This window comes from Molossus molossus, unplaced genomic scaffold (assembly GCF_014108415.1).
Source record: "Molossus molossus isolate mMolMol1 unplaced genomic scaffold, mMolMol1.p scaffold_m16_p_20, whole genome shotgun sequence".
Taxonomy (NCBI): domain Eukaryota; kingdom Metazoa; phylum Chordata; class Mammalia; order Chiroptera; family Molossidae; genus Molossus; species Molossus molossus.
The window spans coordinates 48,780,175-48,798,378 of record NW_023425356.1 but is presented as its reverse complement, the minus strand read 5'-3'; the positions used below and the strand labels follow the sequence as shown (position 1 = coordinate 48,798,378).

The 18,204-nt window shown below is 39.0% G+C and overlaps 1 protein-coding gene across 2 annotated transcripts; it reads right to left on the bottom strand.

The window, feature by feature from the left end:
- Window positions 1–5,424: 5,424 nt before the first annotated feature.
- Window positions 5,425–18,052, bottom strand: CENPL (centromere protein L). 2 transcript variants are annotated; one of them, XM_036273523.1, is made up of 5 exons: window positions 17,943–18,052; window positions 14,896–15,072; window positions 12,213–12,464; window positions 8,671–9,213; window positions 5,425–5,611 (listed from the first exon to the last, which is right to left on the bottom strand). In XM_036273523.1, the coding sequence occupies exons 2-5, from the start codon at window positions 15,067–15,069 to the stop codon at window positions 5,540–5,542; spliced, it is 1,041 nt and encodes a 346-aa protein (XP_036129416.1). In that variant the 5' UTR covers window positions 15,070–15,072; window positions 17,943–18,052; the 3' UTR covers window positions 5,425–5,539. The 2 variants fall into 2 exon arrangements, with proteins under 2 accessions (XP_036129416.1, XP_036129414.1); XM_036273521.1 differs by lacking the exon at window positions 17,943–18,052 and adding an exon at window positions 16,754–16,839.
- Window positions 18,053–18,204: the final 152 nt, after the last annotated feature.

Genomic DNA, 18,204 nt, shown 5'->3' with positions numbered 1-18,204 from the left:
ATTTGCACCTTTACAAGGAAAGAAAATAAGTATTTGGTAAACAATTGTTTACGTGTATCATTTATGCTTTTTTCTAGCATGTATAACTTTTTAAAATAAAGACAGTACTTACATTAAAAATTTGGGTTAGTGCTAAATGTTTCTATCTTTACTATTTGGATTTTCTGTTTCTATATCATTTATATTTCCTTCATATAAAGTTGTCAGTACTTTCACAAACCTGAAGGAATAAAAGGATTGCTAGCTAGAATTATAAATTATTATATTTTATATAAGAATTTTATATAAAAGCTTAATGTGTAACATTAATACTTATATTAATACATTTAATTCTTTTATATCATTTAGTTATATTGACTATAATATTACCTAACCACTAAACTTATTTTCTGGGACAGGACTTAGAATCATAGAATTTTGAGATAGAAGGACTCAACACATCTGGTCCAAACCCACTGGTTTCTTTGCTCTAAGACCGAAAACCCAGGAAGCCCTTCCTTAGAGCAAACAGTCAGGGGTGGAACCAGCATTAGAAATCAGTTGACCAAACTGCCAAGTCCTCTCTTTCTGAGCCCCACCAGCACTGCAGGCCGGCCTGAAGCTGACTACACTGAAAACCTTACACTGAAGTAGCCTGGTTAGTAACACTGGGATCCTTACAGTGCTGCATCATTAACAGCCTGTCTTTAAGGCAAAATCACGTATTTGTCAAGGCTCCAGTATTACCTGTACTGGAAGAAAAGGAGGCAAATAACAAAATTCTAGAGATGAGACTCTCCATAAACAGGGAAGTACCCAGTGGGACCTATTCACCTGGCTGTGGCTCAAGAATAGAGACCCAGGAACTACATACTTACTGGCCAAAGTGCTCATTGGAGCCAGTTTATTCCTGAAGGAAATCAAGACAGCTGTGAAACAATATTTTGTTCACTTCTTTGCATAGTGATTTCAACTCTAAACTGGGCCCCAGGAGTTTTTAACTCTCAGATTTGTCTGCACTGAGCCTCCAGCGCTGCACCGATTACAGTTCTGGTTTGCTTACCCTGGCACTGCTTCCCACGCGGTTTCTGCTCCAGTAAGCTGTAACTCGCTGTATTCTGTTTGTCTCTCCAATCCGGGCACCAGTTTTGCCGTGTCCTCCCCTCTCACAGATCTAAGAAGAGTTGTTGATGTTTCCATCTGTTCACCTTTTTACTTGTTGCTAGGACAGAGTACAACTTCCAACTTCCTTCCAGATGAAACTGGAAACCGGAAGTGAAGTGTGTTTTTAGTAAAAAAAAATTTTAAAAAATTATGAATCATCTCAGTAGATGCAGAAAAGTTAATTTCACAAGATTCAACATTCATTCATAATAACCCCTCAACAAATAAGGAATAGAAGAGAACCTCTTTAACCTGATAAAGGGCATCGAGGAAGCACCTACAGCTAACATCATTTTTCATGGTGAAAAATGCTTTTCCATTAAAATCAGGAACAAGATGTACATTCTCATCATTTCTATTTCTTCTTGTACTAAAGATTCTAGCCAAGGCAATTTAGCACGAAAAAAGAAATAAAAAGCATACGTATTGCAATGAAAAAGTAAAACTACCTTTATTCACAAATGACACCAATCTTGTATATAGAAAATCCTAAGGAATTCACTGAAAATACTAAAGTAAACAAGTTCAGTGAGGTCAGGATACACGAGCAATATACAAAATCAATTGTATTTCTGAGCACTAATAACAGTCCAAAAATGAAATTTAGAAAACAATTCTATTCTTGATAGCATAACAAAGAATAAGGTAGGAATAAATTTAATAATAAATTTAATAAAGTGCAATATTTGTATGCTGAAAACTATAAAACACTGAAGGAAATTTTGAAAGATTTAAATAAATGTTCATAGATGGAAGACTTAATGTAATTATGATGATAATACTCCCCAAATTGATCTACAGATTCAACACAATCTTTATCAAAATCCCAGGTAACTTTTTAATAGAAACTGACCAATAAATGCTAAATTCTTATACATATACAAAAAGCCCAGAATAGCCAAAACAATCTTGAAAAAAGAATCAAGCTAGGAAAGTCATACTTTCTGATTTTAAAACACATTACAAATCTATAGTAATCAAGACAGTGTGGTACTGGCATAAGAACTGACTTATTCAAGATCAATGAAATAGAATGGAGAATTCAGAAATAAACATCAATAGTCCATCAATTTTTAAGAAAGGTGACAGAAAATTTCACTTTTTTCAATAAATGGTGCTGGAACAAATGAATATCCATATGCAAAATGATGAATTTGGATGCTTACCTCAAACCATACGTAAAAATTCAAAATGGATTACAGACCTAAATTTAAGAACTAAAATTATAAAATCCTTAGATGAAAACCTAAGAGTAAATCTTCAGGATTTAAGATTAAGCAATAATTTATTCCTTAGATCTAACACCAAAAAAACTGATAACTGGATCTCATCAAAATTTAAAAGTTTTGCATTTCAAAAATAAATGAGCTCATTCTGATATTTCCAATTAAAATTTAGTATTACATTTCTACTTAGCTTACCTGATTTTATAATTGTTTATCTTTTCTCTTATACTGTAAATATTGGTTCCTAACATTGTTATAATTACATTTCTTATTAGAAATAGTAAATTAATACCAATATTATTAATAAAAATATAACTGAATGCAACTTAAGATTCCTTTGCTGCTCTTCTTTTCCTTGGATACAGACCACTAACGATGTACAATCAAAATAGTAGTAAAGATACTAAAAGTAATTCTTGGTGTGAATATAGCATGAAACTTCACATGTTTAGGTTCATTTGTTTTCAATTTTTAAGGACTGCTTTTTTTATTTTGGATCTAATTTTGTTTCATAATTATATAAACTAGTTATATGATTCCAAACAGGGAACATTCAGATAAGCTTTAACTTTCGTTCCTGTCCCCTCTACCCAATTCCTTGCCTCTATTAGTAACCACTTTTATTCATTTTTGGTTTGTCCTTTCATTGTTTTTTTAATAACTTAAGGAAATACACACACATATTCCCCCATTCGTTCCATGAAAGACAGCATACTATACACTCTGCCCACGTTTTGCTCTTTCACATAACACGTCCTAGAGATCATCAGTATTAGAAACCTTCCTCAAACTTTTTTATAGCTGTAGAGTAATTCATTGGGAGCTACCGCATAATTTACTCAACCAATCCCCCTCTGATGGGCATCTGGATTGTTTTCAGCCTTCTTGTTGAAATATGTAGCCTTGTACAGGTTTCACTTTGTATTTCTGCCAGTAAATTTTGGGGACAGAATCCTACAAGTGGAATTGGTGGTCAATCACATATAATTTTGACAGGCATTGCTAACTTCTCCATAGAGGTTACACCATTTCTAATAACCTTTTAACTGTTTTCCCCCTTCCACTCTTGTCCACCTACAACTCATTCTATATCTTATATAATACAAAGTGGTTCATATTACTCTCCTACTTAAACTTCAGAGGCTTCCCATTGCATTGAGAATAAAACTAATGTCTTCACAGTACCTATGAAAACTTAGATGGTGGGAATCCTGCCTCACATCAGGATTAGGTTTGGCTATGAGCAAGAGACCCAAAACATTAGCTCAAACAAGATGGATGTTTACTTCTCTGACACAGTTCAGCTTCAAGAAGTCCTCAGGGCACAAACTCCTTCCAGGCCATGTTCCCTGATCCTTAGGACCTGACCCTAATCCCTGTGACTTAAAAGCAGCTAGAGTACCATTCTATGTGTGTTCCAAATAGCAAAGCTGGAAGAAAAAGAAGGCAAGAGGTATATGGCTGCTGTGTTGTCAGGAAGATTTCTAGAAGCTCTACATAACACTTCCACCAATATGCCATGGGTCAGAACTCAGAGACCTAAGAGAAAGGATGGAAAATGTCATCCTTATTCCGGGCAGCCACGTGCCCAGCCACAGCTGGGAGACAGAACCCATGGAAGAAGTTTCTGCTGCACGATCTCTTCAGCTCCATCTCACACTTCTCCTCTCTCACTCACTGTGCTCCAGCCAGATTCCCTTTGCTCTTCAAACAAATCGAGCCCTTGCCTGTCCCGAGGTCTTCCCTCCTGCAATGTCACCTGCCTAGCACACTCATCCTCAGATCTTCATGTGGCTGGTTCCTGCTCCTCACCCAGGACTCAGCTCAACTGTCACTTCCTCAGAGAGCCCTTCTTTAATAACTGCATGTACAGTCGGCCTACCCGTCACCCTCTTTCCTACTGCACTGCCTTCTTTTCTGTAGACATTCCTCTCATATCTTCTGCTTTCCTCCATTACGATACAATGTCCACAGGACAGGGGTCCTTTTTTGTCTTCACTGTTCTATCCCTGTTACCCAGTATAATTCTAAGTACACAGTGGAACTTAATACTAGTTGAGTGAATGAATGTCTGACTCCAAAGCCCATGTTTTTTGTACTACTTCTGCTATTCCTAATATATGTGAAATAATACCACACTCCAGAAGCTTGTTTTTATTTTTAGAATGACAGCTTACTGAAGTTCTTTTTCTCCAAACAAGATTTTAAAAAACATGGTTTCTAAAGTAAACAAAACTTTCCTATGCTCAGTTAGTAAAAAGAAGAGATTTAGATATAGCCTCTTGAGCAAGTCTCTAACATTGGTAGATTTCATAGTTTTCATCTGTAAAATGGAAGAGTTGGTTAAAATTCATTCATTTTATCTACAGGTATTTACCAAGCACTGTGCTAAAGCAAATTAGGGACATGAAAATTAAACAAGAAAATCTTTGCCCTCAAAAAAGGTTCACAGGTGCCTTTAAAATGTACAGTCTGTATAACTCTTGTAATTGGTGGTTTGTAACCTTTGAGAAAAAGCCCATGACTTCCCATTCCTGAGACATTTATTAAACATCTGTCACCAAGACACTGATAAACACACTGCTTCATTTTAAAAGTGAGTATTTAATTCAACATTGCAATAGGAATTAAATAATATTAAAAACAGAAGCATATTAGTGGCTTTAAAAATCTGTACTCATCTTTAGTTTCCTTTGCAGAGGATTTTCTGATGGCTAATTCTCTACACCAAGATGGTGCTAGGAAAATGTCTTCACGAGACAGAAACCCTCTTTGAATGCAAGTCTAAAATGCTTGCAAGGGATGCAAGGTTTTAGAGACCCAAATCAGAAATACTGAATATTAGAGATATCTCATTTGGATCCTAAAAGTTTGACATAATAAACATTACGTATTTTTTAGAAAGATAGCCAATAACAACTCAGCATTTCTGGAGACTGGCACCCCCCGATCATCATGACTATTACAGGAGCACCTGGCTGTTCATTCCTACCACCTTCTGTTCTTCTAGATCCTTCTTGGCGTCCACCTGGGAACCTCCAAAGGCTCTGTGAGGAAACAGGTGCAGAGATGGGTGCCCATTTCTCCTGTAGTCCCTTCTCAGCATAGCGACTAAGCAAATAATCAATGAGGAAAAGGTATATAATCCATAACGTAGTCCCCACAAGTCCTCACTCAATTTGAAAAATTGCCAGTTCTGTCAAATATGCCAACACTCCAATAAGGTATTTATGACACAGAATCTGAAAAGAAAAAAGAAAAAAAGGACAATATTTAAAATAGAATTATGATGATAAACAGTTTGTACTTGATAAATATTCCAGGCTTATTTTCAATTCCATATCTGCAAGCTAAGATATGAATATGAACCCAAACCATTGCTGCTCTAAGTCAAATAGATTTTATCTAATGAAGACTTTAATAAATTCACAACTATAGTCAATGGTGCTTAGAAGTAGACTACAGTTCTCATTTATCCTGGCTTCCATGCTTGGGCTATCTGCCTAAACAGTGAGGGGAGGCCCTGGCTGGTTTGGCTCAGCGGTTAGAGCGTCAGCCTGCGGACCAGAGTGTCCCGGGTTCGGTTCCCACTAAGGGCATGTACCTCAGTTGCAGTTTGTCCCCGCACCGGTTGGGGTTGTGTGGGTGGCAACCAGTCAATGTTTCTCTCCCTCTCTTCCCCCGTCTCTCCCTCCCGCTATCTGAAGATAAATGCAAAAATGTCCTTGGGTGAGGATTAAAAAAAAAGAAAAGTAGTGAGGGGAGGAAGGGCATCTATGAACCCCTTGGACTTATATGCAAATTGATTATCTACATTTTCCAGAAGGAGGTTCCATAGCTTCTTTCTTCTCAAAGGGATATACAAGTCCAAAATATCTGGTAGAAACAAAACGGCTAATATATTAATTTCGAACTTTCGAGAGGCAGTACAGTGTTGCAGTCGAAAGCATAAGCTTTTGAGACAAATGACTAGGTTCAAATTCCGACTCCACTAATTAGCTGTGTGATCTTAGGGAGCCTACTTATCTTCTGTGTTCTAGTTTTCTCTTTATAGGCCATCTAAGTGTATACACTATTTACATAGGTTGTTGTGAAGGCTAAAGGAGACAATATGTGTACAATGCTTACTAATGCCTGGCACAATTTAGTGCTTAATACATGTGAGCTATCATCAGGGCACTATTTGAACCTCAGAGCCAGTTAGTGTCTCACATCAAGACAGGTCCTTGGATAGAGAATAGACCAGATAAATTAATGTGTTTAAGGACCATCATCATATATATAGATGGATAACAACACATTGTATAAAATAGTTTTTAAATGTAGTTTACTAATAGAGTATATGCATATGGAAACAAAATTTAAAAATATATAAGGACATCATAAATATTGAACTTCTGAGGTGCTAAAATTGCATTTTCCTTTATCATGTCAAAATAAATTTAACATCATGACCCAGTACAAACAAATGTGATAGAATTTCTATTTCTTTGTTTTTAAAGCTGGCCTCTTACCAAAATTGTTTCCCAAACTCCTGTTGCACTGTGACCTCCAGCTTGAAAAGCACTAATACAGTGCTTATAGGCAGAGTCTGGACTTCTTGGAACCTCAGCAACAAGCATTCAAGTCTGGGTTTTTCTTTTTTAATTTTAGATAGAGTGGGAGGAAGAGAGAGAGAGAGAAACATCGATGTGAAAAGGACACATCGAATGGTTGCCAACCACACCACCCAACCAGGGCCGGGGACCAACTGCAACTGAGGTACGTGCCCTTAGTGGGAACCGAACCCGAGTCTCTCTGGACCACAGGCTGACGCTCTAACCGCTGAGCCAAACCAGCCAGGGCAAGCATTCAAGTCTTGATCCCTCCCCTTACTAAGCAATCTTGCACATGTCAACCCTATCTTGGCCTCAGTTTCATTGTTTTAAAAATAAAATGCAGCCCTGGCCAGTTTGGCTCAGCGGTTAGAGCGTCGGCCTGCAGTCTGGAGAGACCTGGGTTCGGTTCCCGCTAAGGGCACGTACCTCGGTTGCAGTTTGTCCCCGGCCCTGGTTGGGTCGTGTGGGTGGCAACCACTCGATGTGTCCCTTTCACATCGATCTTTCTCTCTCTCTCTCTCTCTCTCTCTCTCTCTCTCTCTCTCTCTCCCCCACTCTATCTGAACAAAATATCAAAAAATGTCCTCGGGTGAGGATAAAAATAAATAAATAAATAAAATAAAATGCAAAGAAAAACACCTAACAGGAGTAACTCTAAAGATTACAATTAATGTATGTTAAACTCCTAGCACAGTGACAAAACCAATATTCACTGTTTATGGTGATTGTATTTTAACATATTTTAAATATATTAACTGGTATATTTTAATATATTTAAGGGCCTACTCTCAGTTGATTTCTGATACTTCCTCTAATAAGGACTTCATAAACAGTAAAATAATGTCTCTATTATTTCTTTTCCAGCAGGGATAGAAAAGCCTAAAATATAAAGATGATATCTTAGTTATGTGTTTCTGGCTATAATTTTCTTATCTAACATACAAAATCGTTTGTTATCTGATTCATATTTCTTTTTTTTTTCTTTATTGATTTGGAGAGAGAGAAAGGGAGCAGGAGAGAGTGAGATAGAAACATTGATGAGAGAGAACATCAACTGGCCACCTCCTGCATGCCCCCCAATGGGGATTTGGCCCACAACCTGGGCATGTGCCCTGACCGGGATCAAACCAGCGACCTCTTGGTGCATGGGTTGACACTCAACCACTCAGCCACACCAGCCGGGCTGATTAATATTTCAAAGTTTGACAAGAAACTTTTTTGAAGATTTCAAAGTTACTACAGAGTAATTCATATTACCAAAATCTGTAGCATACAGCATATAGTATCCTTCCATAATAAAGGTGAATCGAGCCTTGACCTATGTGGCTCATTTGGTTGGGCGTTGTCCTGTGTACTGAAAAGTTGCCAGTTCAATTCCTGGTCAGGGCACGTGCCCAGGTTTCGGGCTTGATCTCCAATAATGGGTATGCAAGAGGCAGCTGATCGATGTTTCATTCTCACATTGATGTTTCTCTCTCTCCCTCTCCCTTCCTCTCTCTCTAAAAATCAATTAAAAAAAAATAGCTGAATCAAGAAGGCTAAAGAATTTTTAGCAAATCTTTTATAAAGCATGAAATAAAATCTCTCTACTGTCTTGAATTGGCAGACATACAGTATATTTCTTCCACATGGAAAATGCAATCCATACATTTTGGAAACCATGTATCAATAAAAATTACTTAACTAGATTTGTTCAAACTAACCTTTATTTTCCCATTAGTATGTGCTGAAGCTACAGATGTTGAAACACGAACCAATCTTGTGGCTGATAAATGAATTTTGAAATGCCTATAAAAATGTGAACAAAGGCAGTCCATGAACAAGTCAACTTCCTCCTGGGTAACTTCCCCAGTTGCTTTGTGGACACTGTCCCACAAGGCTTTTGCGTCCTCTGGGTGTATGGCATAAGAAATATCCAGACTTTGAGGGCTACAGGGTACAGACCAAAGAAATTCAGTAGTAGCCACATAATGATCCACTTTGCATGCAGTCCACATAGCCGCCATCCAGGAAAGATTAAATGCGTTGATTGCTAAGGGACTAAAATGACAGTCAAAAGTTTGCTGAAACCAGGTTCCAATTAAGGCCGTATTAGTCTCTGCTCCATTTGCAAGGAATAAGGGTAGACAGGTGAAATCTTCTGAAACAGTCTCCAAAAGACTGTCTCCAAATATACAACAGAACCAACCAGTCCACAACACTTTACCTTCTCTGTTCTCAGATGGCAATTGAGATTTTGACAGAATCTACAAAGAAAGAAAATAAAATAGGTTCATTAATTTCAAAAGTATACCTACTACTAAATTACATCATCTCAAAATTAACTAGTACATTTAAAAATAAGAAGATATGTTATATCACTTATAAAAAACCAAAGAATAGTGTCCTTAATCATTAGGGTTTATCAAGTTCATAGACTTTTTTCCTACTATTCTTATATACTAACTAGAGACATGGTCTATGGAAAGATTTTCATACAACCAAAATGCAAAATAAAGGATACCAATATGGTACAACCAGGTACAATATAGGGGAAAACACTCTCAACTTTAGAAGGGGCAGTAAAAGGTCACCAAATGCAATGTTCTTGAACTCTTGCACTGAGGAAGACTTCAGTGAATTCCTAAGGCAGCTTTCTATCAGCTTAAAATGTTCTTTCATGTGAGGCCCTCGAGTTTTCACCCGCTGGTCCTGCTTTCTTCCTTACATGCATGAAGAACAAATCAAAATCTCATGTCTCTTCTATAGGCAAAGCCCTTCAGATATCTGATGATGCCTATCATAGGTACTGCCAAGTTCAATGTCTCCAATATCTTCAACCATTCCTCCTATGACATACATTCAAGTCTCACATAATCCTGGTCACTCTTCTCTGATTCTTTTCTGTGGGTGAACATAAGTGAATATAATTTCTTCTGTCATCATCTTTAACCTAGATTATACGCCTATTAATACAATCTTAGATTGCAGCAGTTTTCTGGTTTTTAGTTGAAGCTTTACATAAATTAGCCCTAAATATTCAATTTTCCTGTAAATAGGTAAATCCCCTCATCCTATATTTCGATCTCTTTCAATTTGGTCCATTAAGCTAATCCACTGATATCTTTTAGAATCTTGATTATGTTTTCCAGTAGACTGACTACAAACTTTAAATTTGTAAATGACGCAACAAACGTGCCTACCAGATAGCCATAGATGTTTTCATTAACCTTGACCAGTACAGCCCAGTATCATATCCTTTTAGAGATGATCACTTAAACAGTTTTTAGTTCTCCTCCTTGTTCAAGAGATTATAAGAGACTCAAATATCTTAAAGCCCGCATATATTATGTCTACAACACTTTTTAAACTTAAAAGTCCTATAACCCTCTCAAGAAACAAAATTTAATTTGAAAACTACTAGGGCGCTATGCTAGAAATTCAAGAGGTCGCTTCTATTCCTCACAAGAACACCTGCTTGCCTGATGACACACAAAACCTGTAACTGCTCCAGGTATCAGCTGCTTGCTTCACTTCACAGACTGCTAATTGTCTGCCCGGCATCTATTTTTCCTTCCACAATAAAACGGTGCTTTTACTTGGTATTGGCAAAGTACCAACTGAAATGTAAAGAGAAGCTGCTGGGTCTCAGAAAGTTTCATTCAAGATTCACTCAGTGGCAGGCATGCTGTTATGTGCACATATTTAGGGCTCCAAAAGCCATCTCAGACTATAGGGGCCCTGAGGATGGAAGCTATGCTCCAGGGTGAGAGAAGAGAGGAGCCCAGATTATTAATAATATCATAAAGCACAGACCAGCCTTGAACAGCTTACCTACGGACACCTCTTTTATAAGGCAAATAACCCTCTATCTTATTTAATTCACTATCATTTAAGCTTTCTGTTGTATGCAGCTGAATCTAACCCAAGGCATCTTGAGATCCTTGTCAATACCATGACCTACATACACCATGGCGCAGCAAACTTTTCTGTCAAGGACCAGCTAGTAGAGATTTTAGGCTTTGTGGGCCACAGCAAATACCCAACTTTGTTGCTGTGGCACCAAAGCAGCCATAGGTAATTCATAAACAAATGAAAGAGGCTCTGCCCCAACAGAACCTCACTCACAGAAATAACAGCAAATTCAACTTGGCCCCGCAGGCCATGGTTTGCTGACCCCTGCTTTATAACAAACAAAATTATGCATGTTCAACTGTTTCAGAATTTAATTTACCAGTGACTAAGACAAATTAACTCAGAAACAGAAGTAGCAAGCATGAATCAAATAAATCCAGTTTTTTTATGAATTAACAGTCATATTACTTTTATTCATTGCCTACAGGAAGGAATGTAGAATGTTACATTTCTGAGATAACTTGACATGGTATCACACTATGTAAGACATGTTACATATTTTGTTAAAATTCTACTTCTAGGAATACAATTCTAGTAAAAACCACAGAACTGTAAAATTCCTAATGATATGAATAATTATCTTCAACACTGATTATTAGTAAATAAGCCTCAATGCAATTAAGTATGGACAATATGATCCCAATTTTAACAGATACAGAGAACCAAATAGATGTATCTATGTTCATGAGAAATACTGGTTTGTAGTTTTCTTTTCTTATACTGTGTTGGTCTGGTGTTGGTATTAGGGTAATGCTGGCCTCAGAATGAGTTAGCAAGCACTACTCTGCTTCTATCCTCTGAAAGAGAATATAGATAACTAGTAGACTTTCTTCCTTAAATGTTTGGTAGAACTCACCAATGAACCTATCTGGGCCTGGTGCTTTCTGTTTTGGAAGGTTATTATTGACCCAATTTCTTTAATAGATATCGGCCTATTCAGATTGTCTACCGCCAGAAAGGTGTATATACCAAAATGTTAAACTGTGGTTTTTAACTTTCTTTGTACTTGATGTATTTTCTAAGTTTTCTAAAATAAACATGATTATACAGGGCGGGGCAAAAGTAGGTTTACAGTTGTTCATATGGAAAACACAGTAATTAATAAATAATAATACAAGAATAAACTGTTTCACATACAACTGTAAACCTACTTTTGCCCCACTCTGCATTGTAATAGGAAATTTTTTTTTTAGGTATGCCATATTTAATTACTTTAATTTGATCAAATAAGAAATAAAAGAGGTTATAAACACAAGCTTAAGAATTTTAAAAACGGTAAAAATTACCACAATGTCCAAACCATAAGGCAGATTCTTTCCCCCAGGAAGCAAGCATTGCTTATATAGTATACCTGGACGAGAAATGCGTCAGGGTCTCTTTGTGTTCCTTTCATTCCCAGGAGAGTGGAGAAAATCACCTTGAAGTTCAAGTCTTCTCCCACTTCCACAGCAAGTCCTTTTTGTTTTTCAGCAGCAATAAAGGCACTCAGAAGTTTAGAGTACTCTTTGAGACTAGTGTAAGAGAACTTATACAGGGGAGTTAAACTATATAGAGTCCATTGTTTATGCAGAAGGAATGCAACCTTTTGAGGATCAGCATCTTCCTAAAAAAAAAAAATCAGAACAAAAGAAGTTTAAGAATGAGGAAACTTTAGTAAATGAGAACTTAATCATTGTTATTTTAAGTATTTAATACAAATCCATGGCTGGGTGCCTGGTCTTTGCACTCCAGCCAAACTGGTTTCAGGACTCTGAAGATCCTGGAGGCAGGCCTGCACTTTTGCTGTCCCTTCCTTCTGGACTGCTCTTCCCACAGGTGTTCACATGGTCTGTCCCTCTCCTTCAATCAGGTCTTTGCTCAAATGCCACTCAAGAGGCCACCTTATTAAAGCAGCACCTGCACCCACTCCAACTTTGTCACTCTAACTCCTTAACATGCTTTATTACTATCTGATATTATATATTTGTCTGATTTTTACTGTCTATCTTCCCTACTAGAGTATGAGTTTGATGAAATCAGGGATTTTATAGATTTTATTCACTGCTACCTTTCTAGCACCTAGAAGAGTGCCATCTAGAACTGGTGTTCAATAAATATTAATGGATAAACACTTATGTATCACGTGTAGAATCTTCAAGTTACAGATTTTGAAGATAGCAATTATTCTTAGAGCAACTAATTTGACTGGTTTTAATTAAGTCACTTTTTATTTATTTTTATTTTATTTTTTTATTATTATTATCATTTATTTTATCCTCACCCGAGGACATTTTTCCATTTTTTTGTTCAGATAGAGGGGGAGGGAGAGAGAGGAAGAGAGAGAGAAATATTGATGTGAAAGGGACACATCGAGTGGCTGCCACCCGCATGACCCAACCAGGGCCGGGGACAAACTGCAACCGAGGTACGTGCCCTTAGCGGGAACCGAACCCGGGTCTCTCAGGACCGCAGGCCGACACTCTAACCGTAGAGCCAAACCAGCCAGGGCTAATTAAGTCATTTTTTAAATTGCTTGGCAGTAAATCCACTCTATGACACAGTGCCTAATTCAATAGAATAAAGAGATACCTGTGAGTATTTCTGCCACGCTTTATTAGAACCACAGACTGGTGTTAGCCCTCTGGCATTACTGAGCATCTTCATAGACGCCTCCAGCCTCCTAGTTTTACCCTGAATTGAATTTTTCTATATAATCCATACTTCCTCCCACAGTGTCACAGCTATCTTTTAGAACTTTCACTACTTGTCTACTTACAAAAACATCTGCTCTGACTAAATTACTCATGAAAATAGTTACAAACTTTTGTATAAAAGTTATAAATTTTTAATTACTATCAAAAGGTATGGCAAAATTACCTGTATCACAGACATAAGAGAACACTGAATCGGACATTCCAAACTTTAATTTATATACAATATCTGTTTGCTGGTTAGAAACCATCACTGTCAGTACCAGCACTAGTAATTTTCTGTAGAAAAGTTTTCACAAAGAAGCAAACATTTTCTCATATCCAAAAGACACCATGCACACAACACTGACAAGAAAACAAAGTCACAGGAAGGTGTGAGTGACAGATCCACCAGGCTCCTTGTAAGTGACTCAAAACCACACACCAAACTTGTATTGCCTAGGACTTCATTTCACATTTCAGTAAAATCCCCAATTACTGATGTTGCATACCTCAAGCGTTGTTTACAAATGATCAAACAGAGCATGATGCCACCAGATAAATCCAGGCCAATTTAAACACCAAAACAATTTGGTAATGAATTACAAAACTTTGCAAAACTGGCATTCATGAGTTCATACTAATAAATAAATGGAGGGGAAATGAGAAAGGCTTAAAATAGAATGCCAAAAGCTGGTTGGTAAATATGGAGTAAATGAAGATGGAAAATATTATTTTGTAACCATCATGATAAAGATGGGCTCAGGCAAAAATTATCAATGGATGTTAAGTCTATGGGAAAATTCTGACGAACATGACATTTGCATTATCTTAAAGTGTCTCCCCACAGACTACTTATTAGTTACAGAGAAGACTACAACAATAATCATTGGGCAACACCTTGATAGGGTGATCAAAATTAACAGCACCTTTGTGGTACCAGATGTCATTCCCCAAGGATACAATAGCAACTATATAGTATCCCAGCCAAGAATACATAAGTTCAACCTAATCGTGAGAAAACAGCAGACAAATACAAAATGAGGCATATTCTATTTTAAAAGGGGAGAGAATTACTGTCCAACCAGGGACTGAACCCAGAATCTGGGTATATGCCCTGACCAGTAATCGAGAGTATAGAATTACTATACTCTTCAAAAATGTCAATGTCATAAAAGACAAAGAAATATAGTGGAAATGTTTCAGATTAAAGGGGTTTAAAAGACATAACAAAGGAGGTACTGATAGTGTGAATAACTGTTTCTTTTAGCTGTTTCTCATTTATTTTATTACCTAAAAATTGAGATGTTCTGTTCACATATAATCTCAATTATTGAGGAATAGAGAGGAATGCAAAAGGCATACCTGCAACTGTGAACACTGGGGAATTTTCCTCTGAGGTGACGGCGGGACAAATGAAGTCTGCTTCCTGACTGATTCTAACCGCTTCTGCAGAGGGGTGGCGCCTATAAAGTGATCGTTAAGCCTCGATGATGCGCGTTGTCTGGGAGTCCATTCTGATGTATCATGAGAATCCATGGTCTACATAAAAAGAAACAAAACCAGAATTTTAAACACTAAAAAGGTAATTCATGCTCACAGTTTCAATGAGTCCTGTCCTCACCATAAAGAAATTCTTTCTCTCCCTTCCTCTCCCTGCCCCCAGTTTTGACTTTTCAACCGAGTCCAGTATTTCTCATTGTCTACAGGTTTTTTTTAACCCTCACTCGAGGATATATTTTTAGTTTTTATTAATTTTAGAGAGAGAGGAAGGGAGAGGAAGAGAGAGAAACATCAATCAGTTGCCTCCTGTACTCTCCCCAACCAGGGACTGAACCCAGAATCTGGGTATATGCCCTGACCAGTAATCGAACCCAAGACCTTTCAGTGTACAGTATGATGCTCCAACCAACTGAGCCACACCAGCCAGGACGATGGGTTACTTTTATGAATATCTGACAGATAACTCAGTCACAGTATCCTCAAAACTAAATTCAACTTCTTCCCATCCTCTTCTTCCAAAAGCTAGCTGGTCCATTTTTAAATTTCTGTCAATTTTCCAAGTTAATTTAAAATTATTTATGTTGCCTGGCTGGTGTGGCTCAGTGGTTGAGTGTCGACCCATGCACCAAGAGGTCGCCGGTTTGATTCCCAGTCAAGGCATATGCCCAAGTTGTGGGCCAAATCCGAAGTGGGGGTCATGCAGGAGGAGGCCAATCGATGTGCTCTCTCATCAATGTTTCTATTTCTCTCTCCCTCTCCCTTTCTCTCTCTCGAAAATCAATAAAGAAAAAAAAATTTTTAATAAAATTATTTAAGTAGTCCACCACTTTCATTCTTTAACATGCAGTCCTTAAGCACATTCTGTTGAATTTTTCTTCAACATTCTGTAACCTATTCCCAACGCTACTTCCTTAGCCAGGTTCTTATTACCACAACTAAACATTTTCTTCCATATCTAAGGGTAATCACTTCAGAAATAGCACTATTATTAGACACCTGTGCAAAACCCTTTCCAGTGAGATGGAGTCTACTCTTCCTCTCTGTACTGAAGATCTTTGGTAACTCAGCCGTCCTTATCCTTCGACTTCCCTAGACTTACACACACTCTTGTCTCCATGTATTTGCTTGTCAACTATATTCCCTATCTCAAGTTTCCTTTCCCATTCCACCACCTTTAAGACCATGCTTGAATTCGATCTGATTTCAAGTAATTAGGGTTTTATTAAGCATTTTTCCCAAAACACCTGCTATACACTTCTTTCTGTATTGGGGGCTCATGGGGGGGGGGTGTACATAATGAGATATCAGTGGTAAATGTTTTTTAAAAGCCCCAAAGCCCTCTAGATGGGTCTAACAAAATCCTTCAAGAATGTTCTATAAAATCTTTGGAGATAATAATAACCCACCCACAGGGCTCTAGGGGATCACCGGTCTGGTGGCGGTCATTTTGGCCCATCTTCATATACTTCCTTGTACTCGCACTACGGCCTGGAACTTCAGAGGGGCAGAACCCCTCCCCACTCCCCACGGCGGAGAACCTGGTAGAGGGGCTGGGAAGCTGCAAACACACAACAGTGCCAAACATCCCACCTCTCCACACGCCCCGCCCCGCAGAGCCCGGAAAAGTAAAAAACACAGGGGCAGCGGGGGGGGGGGGGGGGGGGGTAGTTGTGGGAACTCGCAAAAAAACAGTCCACTACCACCCACCACATTGCCCCACCACAGTGATGATGCCCCATAACCGAAGCCAGTCGGTCACAGAGGGGACGCCCAGCTCCGCAGCATTTCCTAGCATCATGCTCCACCGAAATCCCGGAGGCGCGAGGAGAGCAGATTAGGCAAAAAACAGGAATTTACGCGATGGCACCACCTACTGGGGCGAAAAGGCAGTACCCTACCTATCAACCTGCTGTCCTAAGCATTCACCTGTGGGAACGGCTATCGTCAACAAACCAACAAAGTGCAGGTGAGGGTGTGGAGAAAAGGGAAACCCTCGTGCACTGATGGTGGGAACGCAGACTGGTGTAGCCATCGGAAAGTATGGAGGTACTTCCAAAAACTAAACACAGAACTACTATACTACCCACAATCCCACGTCTGGGCATTTAGCCAAAGAAAACGAAAACACTAATTTGAAAAGGTACCTGCATCCTGCGCTCACTGCAGCATTGTTCACTATAGCTAGGATCGGGGAGCAACCTAAGTGTCCATTAACAGATGAATGGATCAAAGTGGTGCATATATACAATGGAGTATTGCTCACATGGAATAAAGCTTGTCATTTTCGACAACATTGATGGACCTAGAGGATATTATGCTAAGTGGAGTAAGTTGGACAGCGAAAGACAAGTACCATAATAAACAAACAAGCAAACAAACAAACCAGAAACAGACTCATAGAAAGAAATCAAGCCGATGGTTACCAGAGGGGAGGGGGAAAAGGTGAAGGGATTCTAGTCAATAACATTGTGATAGATTTGTACGGTGACGCCGATCACTAGAATTAGTGAGATGACCACAATGTACGGCATGCAAATGTCAGATCACTATATTGTACACCTCAAACTAGCAAAATATTGTATATGCAATAAATAAATAAAACTTAAGACCCAAGTGATATATATTTACTAAATATTTTCGTAAGCGTTTACAAGTAGCTAGCTCTGCCGCCAAGTCCTCCTGCACGGTGGCTGTTTCTCGTGCTGTCTGCGAAGGAAGGAACCCTGACTTCGATCGCGGTCGGGGATCGCCGCCAGTCCCCGCAGCCAACCGCCCGAAGCGAGGGGAGCGGGGCAGTGAACGAGCCGCGATGAACGAATGACCGGAACACAAGACTGGCACCGCAGCGACCACACGGCAGGACGGAATACCAAGTCCACTGCCAGTCCTGGGCCAACAAAAGCTCTTACCAGTGAAGGGCCGAGATGACGCCGTCAGCCACGCCGGCTTCACGAACCATTCTTCAAACCGGGCCCCCAAACCCCGAGGCTGAAATCCCCTGGAGCCAAAACGTGCCCAAAGGGCGGCTAAGGGCGAGGCCGGAGCAACACCGGGCCCTCCCAAATTCCCACGCGCTCCACGACAAGCGGGCTCACCAGGGACACGAACGTCCCCGCCAGGGAGACCTCCGCTCCCTCAGACGCCGGGGGAGCCCTGCGACTTCACCCCGAG